Here is a 13,462-nt window from a genome sequence, read left to right as displayed (position 1 = left end):
TTTTATTTCACGTCTAAATATTAAAATGATAATATATTAACACCCATTAATTTATTTTATATATATTTTATATTTTTTTATGAAGGTTGAAATGGTAATATATTAACACCCATTAGTCTGTTTAATATCAAATTAGTGACATGGGTTTTAAACATTTTGAAAAATTATGATAGTTTAAGAGAAATGCTAAAAGTGAATTTTAAACAACTAGTATATTAAAAAATCTTTCACCTACGATCTACAACTGTATGTGTATGTAGGGCGTTTGTGGGGAAATCAAATCTACGCCCCATAATATCCCACAACACATCGCCGCCGTATATTAAGAATATCTTCCGATGAGAGTAGGAAAAAGAAAAAAAGAAAGAAGGAAAATATCGCTTCACCTATTCACCTATTTACTTGTTTGTTTGTCCGTTTGTGTTCGTATTTTCGAGCTTCACCCATTCAAGACTCCGCGTGACGGCGGGTGTGCGTGACCCGAGTGTAGAGAGGGAGAGTTGAAAAGACGGAGAGAAGAAGTAGGATTTCTCTCGTCTTTTCTGTTTTCTCTTTTCTTTGTCTTCTCGAATATCCGCGAGATCGAGACCTTCTGCAATCTATGCCTCCTCCTTCCACGATACCCTCCATCCGAGTCCAAGAAATGGGGAAAGAGGAATAAGAGATACATCTGTTATTTGAATTCAATTTCGACTTTCTTAAAGCTGTTTTCTCCCAACCCACTCATTCATCGAATTCTTACATTAGGGGTTCGTCTAATCGTCCAATTAGGCAGGAGTAAGGATCGACTTTTGAAGTTCCTTTATCCACACTTCTTGTTTTTATTTATGGATTTATTTTTAAGGGTTTCTAAGTAGATTTGGCCCCAGATTGGGGATCGGAGATTTCAGTACACGGACAAATTTTAAATCTATTGTGTGCATGTTGATTTTTTTTCTTTTCAAAATTTGATCGGGAAAAAGTAAACCGCTTTTAGATCGATCATGACGATTCCCGATTCATCTTTCCTGATGGACAATGAGGCTAGCTGCTTGCCGTGTACACCGGAGGAAGAAAGGCGGATTATAAGGCAACTAACTGAAGCAGCAGAATCTAATTTGAAAGAAGGGAACTTATATTATATTCTTTCCAACAGGTACGATCTCAGCACAAGTCCTGGATTTTTATTTTTAATTTTAATTGTTATAAGGTCATATGCTTTGCTTGAGACATTTTATTGCATTAGCATTGCCTTTGTTCGTTGCTACTGCATCGCTCAATTCTGAATTGATATGTGATGAAGCAATATATAGTTCGTTCAGATTACCTTAAGTTGGTGATAATATTTTCCTTATTCCCGGCATTTTTGCTTGTTTAAATCATTATTTAATCCATGTGACAATTAACATATTCCTACCTTAGGGGAAAAGCCCTACACCTTAGCCCGAATGTGGCGTGAGAAATGGGTGGGATATGCTACGGCTTTCCCGGAACTGACGCGTCATGGTGTTAAATGCAATGGATATGACACTAAACAGAACGGAATGGCGAAGCAGGATTCATGTTGCTGACCCCATATAGTTGCGATAAAGCTTAGATGATGATAATGGAAATCTGCTGCTTAGACCATTTCAGAATGTTCTTATATGGCATTACCTGGGTGCCCCAACAATTATAGGGGATGAGAAATGAGAGTGTTGTTATATCCCAGGAAAAGAAGAAGAATCTCCAGGTCCTTCCTTGCTCGTAGGTTCAAGTTTTGAAGCCTTCAACAGTTCAAGTCAGTATGCATTGACTTGTGTGTTGATCGAGCCCTAACAAATTGAAAAAATAATAATACAAAGAAACTAGTATATAAATTATGGTACTATTATTTATCCACAATGTCGGGCTGCAACAGATTGAATCGAATTCAAAATTCAATTTAACAACATATTACCCCATAACCAAATTCAATTTGATATCTGGTGGTTCTAAAAAAATCAGTTTGAATGAAAATTCGACAAGGGAATCTGGTATCCATTTCGGTATGGTTCATTTCATTAGGCATGCATAGGAAGGATCAAAATAAAATATTTTCATATAATTATTAAAAAATAAATGACAAATATTGTATCACAAGATGACCTCTACCCAAACCAAACAATGTGTGTTCTGTTTTGATATGCAAAACATTAAAGATAGGTAATAGATCATTTAATCTTCATATATAAAAAAATATAAAAGAGCCATCTCTTACCTGTGAAACATCTAATCCATTCCTTTTCTCTCTTCTTTCTCTCCATAATTTTCCACTCTATGCTCTCTACTCGTCTTTTTTTTGTTTTCCTCTATAACATTGTAAAGAAGTTTGTGTGATGGAGAGAGAGAGAGATAAGAAGAAACCTTGCAACCATATGGAACAAAGAGAAGAAAAGGTAAGAGAATGTGACTCACAATAATTCAATTAAAATTTCAAACTCTTATTTCATAATCAAGTTCTCTACTAGAAGTAGATAGACTCCAAAGATTGGGTCAGCCATACCTTACAAAATAAACCAAAATGGACTTTTGGACAAGTTTTGATAATAAATAGCCTAAGTGAGATGAGATGGTTTAAATAACCCAAGGTCCAAGACAGATTGTGGGCCCCCGCTAAACTTCTAGATATCCTAAAACAAATTCCCAAACTGGTTGTTGCCTATTAACTATGAACATTAAACATTTAGTAGGTGTTTGGCATCAGAGCGTTCCATTTCACAAGTGGGCCCCAATTCATAAGTGATTTGTTTCACTTGTTCTTTTGAAAATGCAAAAAAAGGGATGCAGGCTGACTGGGTGTTTAAAATGATTTGGCTTAATATTATAATATATTTATAATGACAACTGTGTGACATCTCAAAAGTAAAAAAGTAGTCAGCTTTTTCAAATTTCAATGTGCCATGTCACCAGGGTGATTCAGGATCACCCAGGTGATTCAAGAAATGTCAATTTGACGTTTCAAGAAACCCCTCCTTTCCAGAATTCCAAAGCTAATCATTACAGAAACGTTTGTTTTTTTTTTTTTTTTTGAGAAACACCCTTGCCAAATGTGATTTTCTTGCCGATTCCGTTTATTTGCTGATGTGGTGTGCATGACACATCAGCAGAAATGGAATGGTCGTAAAACGAACCGGTGCCAAACACCCACTTAGTGGGTAGGCAGGTGGAGGTGGGGTAGACATTGGGGCTATTCTTCTTGGGTGGGGAGAGGGTGGTGAGGAAAGCAATTGAACAATTTGAAATGAAAGGAAGGGGTGGAGTCCTGAACTGGTGCCCCAAGGCGAACCTATGCAACAGGGGAGCACTTAGTCACCTAGGCACTTGCCTGGGTGTTGCTTAATGTCTCAGAAAAGGACAATACAACAAGGGGCCAAGCCCCCTTTTTTGTCATAGAAATAGAAGTAAAAGAAGGGATGGAGCCCCTGTTCTTGTCTTAGAAAAAAGAAAGCACAAAAAGAACCTCAAAATTGATGGAGACAAAGGTATTTTAGTTCCAGAAAAGGAAGAGGAAGAAGGGTTGGAGCCCCTCTTCTTTTTGTCTGAAGAAACACTGATAACAGTGTATTGTGAAAGAAATAAAAAAAAATATCTATCATTAATTCAGAACTCTAACAAAAATAGAAACTAATAAAAAAACATATTATTTTACGAAAGAAATAAAAAGAATGATATGGTGTATTGTGTCTATCAAGATATAAACATATAAAAAACATTATAAACTTTGAAGAGGTTATATGTAAATCGCATGGTTGGGCGAGGCAAGCCGTGGGCCTTGACAACTATGCAACAATAATGGCCTCCTGGGACTAGCTTCTCAGGGTGCCTGCAAAAGTACAAATTCATTTGATGATTATCCCTCCCTCGACCATCTCTAGCAAAGTTGTAGAGGTAATTGTCATCTAATAAAGGTAACTACATGGTCATTACTGCTTGTCCAGTGTCATACATTGGTTGTGCTATTTATGTGATGCCTATTTAGTAATAACCCTGTAGACAGGCTCAATTTGCTGTTTTTTTATTTTTTTGCCATTATATGCACAACTGACATGAAATTTTAAACAACTATTAAGTGATATATTTGAAACTACTATAAAATTCATCAGCTTCAACGCAAATCACCTACAAAGTAATATGATAACTACCTAAGTTAGGCTCTTTTTTTACCAGTAACAATGAAAATTTTATTGATTATTTAAAGAGATAGTAAATGTATAATTGTATTCATTTTTCTTAGGTTCCTAGTTATCATGTCTACTTAGGAAGTTTCCAACACAGCTAACCTTATTGTAAATTTGTAATATTATTACTATGGCTACATATTATTATCATTTGTGTCAATACATCCTGTCAAATGTTTCACATTTTATTTGTGTTTTGTTTAAGAATTGTACCATTAAAACACAAGGATCCAACAGCTTTAAGTGGAAGGAGGGCTCTGTCCCTCATTCTTTTCCCTTTTCGTTATTTGTAATATATATTTTTTTTTCTTGACTCGCATTTGTTCTATAAAATGCTTTGCTATGGTGTTGTGCTAGAATTCTTAAAATTAATTGATTTGAAAATGGTAATTTCTTTTGGATACAATGGTTTGCAATGTTTTGAGAGGACAACTAATGTCATTAGTAAAGCACAATGCTATTAGTTCAGTTTATGTGCATGCTTATTGGCATATAAATTAAAAGAGCTAACTTGGTACTTTTCCATTGTAAAATTCTACTGCCTAGGTACTTATCTAGGCGACTAAGCAACTAGATGCTCCATTATTGTCACCTAGAATTGCCTAGAGGCCTTGACAACCATATTAGTATTGGTACTCCACTAATCAGAAGATGACATTTACAATTACATTTCTCTTTCATTTTAGACATTTATTTCATAATTTATCCCTCATCATGTATAAAGTAGAAGATAGATACAAATAAATACAACTTTAAAATCATCTTGGTGGACTAGTTGTTTGTCAATCTAGTTGATTCTAAGTCATCCTATGCAGTTGTGTCATGGGTACACACCAACTAGTTAATGATGCAGTCATGTAGCCTTTAACTGAGTAGTTGACACTTGGCACTTTGATAAAACTGATCATCGCCTGGAATACTTTTATGAATATGGAGATTATTTAAGTGACTTAATGATATGGATTGGAAATGGAAGATTGATTACTTTTAGACATTTGAATAATGTTATAATGGTTGAGCAAATCAAGCAGAAGTCTAGACACTTATGATAGCTTAAATTGCTGTGTTTTATTTCTACAAAAAACTATACACACTTTTCCTAAATGGTTCTATATCTTATCCTATTCATCTTTACTTTGGTGTTCTTACAAATGTTATTGCTAAATTCATATACATGCTTTGGTTTAGCTTTCTACTTGAACAAATTTTTATGTTTCCATGCTATTAGCTTTTATTGGACTCTTGTTGGGTTCTGGACTCATAGCCTGTTTATAAATATGAACTAATGGGTTTTTTCCCTTTCTCTTAGGTGGTTTATGAGTTGGCAGAATTACATTGGAGAAGACAATTTTCCAATTGATGATCCTTCCACTAATTTTCGACATACAAATGGGCTTTTAAAGACAGCAGATAGACCAGGACAGATAGATAATTCTCATCTTGTTAAAAATGGAAATGCTACAGAAAGTGATGATTTGGAGCTTTTTAGAGCACTGGAAGAAGGACATGATTATGTTTTGGTTCCTCAAGAAGTTTGGAAGAAGCTTGTTGATTGGTAATTGTCTTTATCATTCTCCCTTCTTTATGGGATCGCATGCTCGAGGACATCTTTTTACAATTGGAGTTTAACAAAAGGAAATAATAAAAAACTTCTGGAGGATTTGTTTTGTATTAAGTTGGATAGTACTGGGGGATGCAGGACAATTGCCTCCTAAAGATTCTGGAAGCCTCTGTATAATGTGTGCCCTGTCTTTCTTCTATTTGTTAGACTTCCACCTCCCCACCCAAAAGATAAAAAGTCTTCTGCTATAGATCTATTTTTGGTATTAACTGTTTAAGAACTTTTGTTTTTTTAGATAAAATAGATGTATTAAGAATATAAGGATGATATTACATGAACACGGACATTTATACAAATCCTTTTGAATTTATCCATGTTTTTAAAAGGTTGAGGCATAAACTAAGGTGTGCTAAGATCCATAAATGCCAGAGTTGAACATGAACTTTATACATGTGCCACTAAGTCAGTTTTGGAGTTGGAAAGAATCAATGATGATCAAAGGAGTCCGATGATTTTGAAGAAGAAGCCTAATGTTGTACGAATGTTCAACAATCAGAAAACAGAAAGAACAGTCCAGGTATCAAAAGTGTTTGCGAGGTTAATAGGGGGTTTGGTTGGAGTTGTGCTGATAGGGATCATACAGTAAACTTCATGACTTGTACAAGAAAAAGAAAATGCCCAGCAATTCTAAGGCTTTGGTTATTATTTGGCACAATGATGGAGAAGATTCTAGTTGGGAGCTAGAATAAATTGTGTTTTGAGTTAGTGATCAAGTTTAAGAAATAGTAATGTTAGAAGAGTGTTAGGTGTTTTCAGTTCAAATTAGTATTCTTTAGCCAAGAGTAGGATTCCTAGTTAAGACAATCAGCTGCTATTTTATGTCATAAATATAGGTGAATTGGTTGTTTAGCAAGACAGAATGAATAAAATACAGAAGTTTGTTTCTTTATGTGGATGTGTGATGCTTCTTAGTTCCTATGTTTGGGTGTGAGGCCTAAACCCTCTAGGAGTGGTACCTAGATCTCCTTCTCTTTAAAGTTTTTTTGCTGTGCTACATCATGGGCGTACTAAGAAGGTGAAGAAATTAAAGAAAAGTCTGTAGGAGAAGTAAAGAGGATCTTAAATAAGTATTCAGAGAGTTTGATTGGTTCTGCAATTCTTCGTAGGGTTTGTGTTTTGGGAAAATAGTACTCAATGCCAACTTCTGCTTCAGCCTTTAAGGTGCTCACAACCTCCTTAAGTTACTTACTCAGATAAAACACTAAGTTGTTCAGCTCAGCCACTTCAGTTGTTATCAAATAGCCTATAATCTACTGATTAAAAAGTTTTATGAAGTGATTTATTAAGATCCACTGGACAAGGAGAACTGATTGTGTCAAACTGTCAATTTTTAAAGTTTTGCATCAAATCCATGCTAATGGGAAAGAGTTCTATATAGGGAAGATCACTACCCAACAGTGATTTAAAAGGCGCACCTAGGCGCAAAGGCGAGGTGCATTTTGGGGTATGCGCCTCGCCCAGGTCCTAGGCCACCTCTTTCAAAAGGCGTGCGCCTGATGCGCCTTGCGCCTCAGCCCAGGCGTGTGCCTGATGCGCTTTGTGCCTCAGACCAGGTGTGCGCCTTTTTAAAATTTTGTGCTTTTTGCTTTTTTTTTGAGTCTAACGGCTGGGCCCCCGGACCCCTGACCAAGCCCCTCGAGACCAGAGCTCCGAGAACTCTCTATTTGCTTATGTTGTTCATTCATTCATTACAATAAAATATCTTCTTAAAAGGCAATGAAAGTTGTAAAATCATTATTTTTTATGTGAGAAAATAATAATTTCAGACCCTAACATAGACTTGTTTGGGCTTGCCTCGAGGGGTGTGCTACAAAGGCGACCAAGCCCCTTGAAAATGCTTTATATGTTTGCTTTTATTTTTAAATTTTCATTTGAATACACTTTGCATGTTATGTTTATGTATTTAATTTTAGATAATAGGTTTTTAAAATAATTTATTTTAAAATTTAAGTTTATATTTTTTTAACATTATGTTTAATATTTTTAAAAATTTTTGCATTTTTTTAAAAATAAAATTTGGCATTTTTTTTGTGGAATTTGCTGACCTATTTTTTTAGCTTTTCTTTTGTAATTTTGTGCCTTTCTTAAAAAGGCACGCGCCTTGCCTTGCGCCTCAGGCGCAAATTGGTCCTTGCGCTTTTAAACACTGCTACCCAAAAGAAGTGAGCAAATCGTTTGTTAGATATGAATTACTAGGGAAGAAAATGTCCTCACTCAATGAAATTTAGACTACTCACCTCATAAATAAATAGTCCATTTGGTTTCAATTTCATTTGCGAGTCGTTATGCTCATCACTGTTTAATGAAAATTGTGCGATGCTTTTTTATTAAAATTGATCTTACTGAACAGCTCAATTGTTTCTATCCCATTATGTTTTAAGATTTAGTAGTTTTGTTGAAACGAGTTAATTAGCCGACCAAGTTATAGAAGCCTTTGTTGTCCTTTGATGTGGGATTGGTGATTATCAAGTATTAGAATTCAACCAGGAGATTTATAACTATTTCCCCCTATCTGTACAAGGCTTTCAGATCCATTGTCTGTTCATTGTTGTTGTTCAACACATGGTAATTTGTTGTTTAAAGTCTAAAGTTGGTAGTTTGTTCAAGCATCATGCAGTGAAGTCTAAATATACAATCAGTTGTTACTTATTCCATTCTGCAAAGTAGTGACTGGCATGATGCTATTATGTAGGCAGTCCGAAAGGAAGGATGAAAACGGAGACTTATCTCCCAATTATTGTCTTTATCCTAGTTTGATAGAAAGCAGATGGTTGGACACCATCTGTCCCTCTCTTGTTTGTTTGCTTTGCTTAAGCTTCAGTCATGCTTCTAATTCCAATGTTTCACAGCTTCTAGATCACGCTTATTGTTTTCTCACACATTCTATTTTTCTCCTCTATATTTTCTTTGAAGGTACAAAGGAGGACCAGCTATACCCAGAAGGTTGATTTCCCAAGGTGTTGTCCACAACAAGAATTTTATCGTTGAGGTTTACCCACTCTGTCTTAACTTAATTGACTCTAGAGATAACAAGCAATCAGTTATCCAGATAAGTAAAAAGGTAATTTCAAATTTCTTCATTTTTTAAAATGATTTCATTATAAATTCTAACATTTTTTTATCAGTATTATAAATTGTAACAATTTGATGATGACTTATTTACTTTCTTTTTGGGCCCTTTTTGTTTTATTGTTTTTTAATGCAAGATTTTTATGACAAAATATAGATAATCAGTGTTCTAAAAGCCCAAGCTGCAAGGTGAGGCATGTGCCTCTTTGAAGCGAGGCATAAAAATTTTTAAAAATGTAAAAAATATTCATGAATTTTGCAAAAAATCAAAAAAATTAAAATAATAATATGGCATCTTTCTTTTTTTCTCCTTTTTTGATTTTTTTTTTAAATTCTACATAATTCCACATAGCTTCTTTTGAGCGCTTTTAAACACCTTTTAGACTCCAAGGAAGGCACCAACTCTAGTGCATGTTAATACCTTTAATGTTTGGCATTTGGGAAACCGAACATCTTAATGAAGCATAACCTTTTGTGGAAAGATGTGAAAAGTTTCTTGGAACTGGGGTTGATGGGCTATGCATGCGATGCCTATTCTAATGTGTTCTTTATCTCTGAAGAGTGAAGACTAATCAAAGATAGAAGTCCAAGAGAGGTATACAGCCTGGTAATCACCAAATACGAAGAGGAGATGGAAATTATGAGGTCCTTTGGCAAGGTGGTCATGATAGAGGGGTAGCCGGCTTGTCCAATAGATGGAGGTAAGGGGGTGAAAGGTGATAGGGGAGGTATAAGGAGGCATGGAACAGGCATGACTTTGAGGTTTTGCATATGTCGTTGGGGGAGATCAGAGACATATTATGGTGGTTGATTCGTAATTGGATGGGCTTACTTGGGAGGTACAAAAATCGTCCTCGCAACAAGCATGACTTGGAGAGTGGAAAGATCCATAGGAGTGGAGGTGTTGGAGTTGTTATGGCTATTCAGGTTGTAAGAAAACCATTTTAACAGTTTAACTATGTGGGTAAAGAAGATGATTTATACAGGTCATTGATGACCCATTTTTGCACAACCCAAATAGCATGCGGGTCCATATATGGAACCTGTGTTAACTGTTAAGTATGGGTACCATAATAAAGTATATATTAGTAATAAATAAATATATAATGTTAGCTAAATATTTAGTTAATAGTATTATTATTAAACTAAGAACGATAGTTCATTCAAATATTTGTAGATTAATAACCAATTTAGGATAATAAATACCAATAATCTAACTAATAAAACCAACAAAAATTAATAAATTTAAACTTAGTTTTGTTACTAAAAAGTTATATTAAAAAAATAATAAAACTTTATCTTACAATATATTACCCAAAATTAATGTTTTGATTGGACTTAGACCAGTTTGGCACAATTGGGAATGCTACGGACTTTAATTTTGCTTAACAAAGCTCCTTTTTATTTTGTTTTGAAAATAATAAGAAGCAAATAAATATTTATAAGAATAATTTTTAATTTAAATATTAAAGCTAATATAATTTTATCTAAAAATAATTGGTAAACATTATTAATTAAATTATAATTAATAACAAATAAATTTCATTTAAGTTCTATTTAAATTACTTAAAATTTATTAAATAAAATTCCATTTAATAGAGTTTATATAACGATTTGTAATCTAAGAAGAATGCTTGGGTTGGATTTGAACCGGCTTGGCCCAATTGGAAATGTCAGGTTCCTTTGGCTTCAATTTTGTTAAACAAAACTCATGCATCACATGGGCCCCAACTAGTATTAATTAAAAATACATACTTAAATTTTAAAATAAGTTTTAAAAAGCCTATTAGCTCACATTAAAATACATAAGCATAGCAACATCTAAAATATTTTAAGCAATCACCAATTCAAGCACATGAAACTTTCAATCTCTATTTCTTTCCCAATCACATTACTCTAATTTTTTGAGTTGCTTTGAACTGAGTCCCTTGAAAAGGAATGACCATGGTTTTCAATTTTGATATCGACAGATTTCTCGCCATGTAAAGAAGAAATTTTGGCGATACTTCATTAATTTTGCCAAGATATTTGGAAAATCTAAAAAATTAGGAAATATTTTAGAAACATGGAATTAATTATTAGACCTTCAAGGAATCATTAGAATAAATATAGTTGTGCTTTTAATGCTCAAAAAATCATAGCTAATAACTATATGAGTCAAATAGGAGTAAGTTGAGAGACTTTACTAGTATCTTTCTTTTTTTCTCTGTTTTAGGTGGTGTTAACACTTTCAGGCCTCTTAAGTCTGAAAATGTTGCTTTTCAGATTCCACCCATGTTTGGGTTTGAGTCTGAAAAAAGGATCTGAAATGCATTTTCGGATCTGAATCCATAAAACCTAGAATCCCATTCGACATATTATACCCCCATTCAAACCCGATAGAATCCCATTCGGTCCACGGGGAGAACCTCTAGCTTCCCCTTGCTCCTCCCTTTGCGTGCAGACCCTATCGTGGTGATCTAAGGGTGATTTGTTCAAGAGATCACCCTAACTCTCCTAAACTCTTTCTTGATTGAAAACTGAATGCTTTATTCTCATTTTGCAGCTCCTTAAATAGGAGATTACAAGAGGTGTGGGAAGACTCCCAGTAGAATTCGACCAAGAGGTGTGGGAAGACTACTAAGGATAAAATAAGAATAAGATAAGCTGAGAGCTGATAAGATAAGCTGCTGCCTTGTGGGCCCCTCCTCACTGTTGCTGTTGGCGGCTGTACGTCCTCCCCACGAATGCATCCACAACATTACACCCTTCTGGGCGACGAGCTTGTCCCCAAGCTTGAGATCTGGGTAGGCTTCTTGCAGAACAGTCCAGGGGATTCAGGTGGCCTCAGCTGATGGTAGGTGGTCCCATTCCACTAGGACTTCGAGAGTACCCCGATTGATGCGGGATCGAACCAGAGCCCGAGGTTGTGGAATGGGTCTGCCGTTCTTAAGGGTGGAAGGGAAGGTACCTCCTTAGGAGGAGTTCCGGTGAATGGCTTGAGCAAGGACACATGGAAGGTATCATGGAGTTTGTTGTGCTTTGGTAGCTCAAGCTGATATGCAACTTTCCCGATTTGCCGTAATACCTTGAAGGGCCCGTAAAACTTGGGGGCTAGTTTAGGGGGAGATCTGCTTTTGAGAGAGTGCTGCCGATAGGGTTGGAGCTTCAACCACACGAACTGTCCGGGCTCGAAAGTTAATTCTCTGTGGCGCTGATCGTAGACATTCTTCATGCGTATCTGAGCCTGCTGTAAGCGGAGAGTGACTTCGGCCAGGAGGGCATCGCAATCTTGTAGACTACGATCGACTTCTTCCAGCCGTGTCGAACTAGGTTCGTAGGACAATAGGCGGGGGGTTCCCGACCATAGACAACCCGGAATGGAGTCATGCCAAGAGAGGAGTGATAGGCCGTGTTGTAGTAGTATTCGGCCCATGGAAGGCAATCCACCCAACGCCGTGGTTGGTCTCCCACAAAACAGCGGAGGTACATCTCTATGGTACGGTTTACGACCTCCGTTTGCTCGTCCATCTGTGGATGGTAGGCGGATGAAAAGGCTAGGGTTGTACCCTGCAATCGAAATAGCTCCTTCCAGAAGGTGCTAGTAAAAATCGGGTCCTTGTCACTGATGATGGATTCGGGTAGCCCATGCAAGCGGAAAATGTGTGAAGACGTGGGCAACCGAAGCCGCGCTATACGGGTGGGATAAGGGAATGAAATGAGCATACTTGGAGAAGCGATCCACCACCACGAATAAGACTGATTTCCCACCGACCTTGGGCAGGCCCTCAATGAAGTCCATGGAGATATCAGCCCAGATCTGTGTTGGAAGTGAAAGAGGCTGGAGAAGGCCCGCCGGGTGCAAGTTTTCCCATTTTTGTTGTTGACACATTGAGCAGTTCTGGATGAAATCCCGAATCGAAGTCCGCATACCCTGCCAATGGAAATCGGTGCGGACGCAGCGTAATGTCTTCTGAACCCCTTCATGTGTGGCATTATGAATGTTGGAGATGACAGAGGGAATTTAATGGACAATCGGTCGGGAGATATAATCGTCCCTTGTATAGTACTAGCCCGTCGTGAATGGACCAGTTTGGGGCGGTCGCTCCGGACTGTATCTTTTGAACAAGGTCCCTCCATTCTGGTGATTGGGGCAGCATGCTCCTAATGCTTTCCAATAGGGTGACGCGGGGTCGGGAGATTGCACAAAGGTGTATAGCATCTTCGTCACGCCTGGACAGTGCATCCGTGGCCCAATTTAAGGTCCCTCCCTTGTAGTCTACCCGGAAGTCAAACCCGAGCAGTTTACTAGCCCAGTGCTGTTGAGGTGGAGTGGCAAGCCGCTGCTCCAGTAGATACTTGAGACTGTAGTGGTCCGTCTTAACGACGAAGGGTCTCCCCCACAAGTACGGCCTTGGCTAGTCCAATCAACTCGCGCTCGTAGGCTGGTAGCTTTAGGGGCCGGTCAGCTAATTTGCGGCTAAAGAAGGCTATGGGGTGCCCTTGCTGTTGTAGTACTGTTCCAATGCCTATACCGGAAGCATCACATTCAACTGTAAATTCCAGGTCAAAGTTTGGTAGCTGCAACACTGGGGTGGAGGAGAATGCATCCCTT

At 37.0% G+C, this 13,462-nt stretch overlaps 1 protein-coding gene across 4 annotated transcripts in view; it reads left to right on the top strand.

Moving 5' to 3' along the window:
* Window positions 1–426: 426 nt before the first annotated feature.
* LOC104604649 (ubiquitin carboxyl-terminal hydrolase 9-like) overlaps window positions 427–13,462 on the top strand; it is a 38,585-nt gene continuing 25,549 nt past the window's right edge. For 2 of the 4 annotated variants that reach the window (XM_088896180.1, XM_010269083.3), the window contains exons 1-4: window positions 474–777; window positions 963–1,135; window positions 5,488–5,733; window positions 8,713–8,860. In XM_088896180.1, the coding sequence (XP_088752306.1) occupies window positions 984–1,135; window positions 5,488–5,733; window positions 8,713–8,860 (546 nt within the window). In that variant the 5' untranslated portion in view covers window positions 474–777; window positions 963–983. Of the gene's footprint in view, window positions 1,136–5,487; window positions 5,734–8,712; window positions 8,861–13,462 lie in introns of all 4 variants that reach the window. The other 2 variants (XM_010269084.3, XM_010269082.3) reach the window with 1 other exon arrangement.

This window comes from Nelumbo nucifera, chromosome 1 (genome assembly GCF_055504915.1).
Source record: "Nelumbo nucifera cultivar China Antique chromosome 1, China Antique-T2T, whole genome shotgun sequence".
Lineage (NCBI taxonomy): Eukaryota > Viridiplantae > Streptophyta > Magnoliopsida > Proteales > Nelumbonaceae > Nelumbo > Nelumbo nucifera.
Note: the sequence above shows the minus strand (reverse complement) of the source record. Positions and strands in the feature narration are given on the sequence as shown.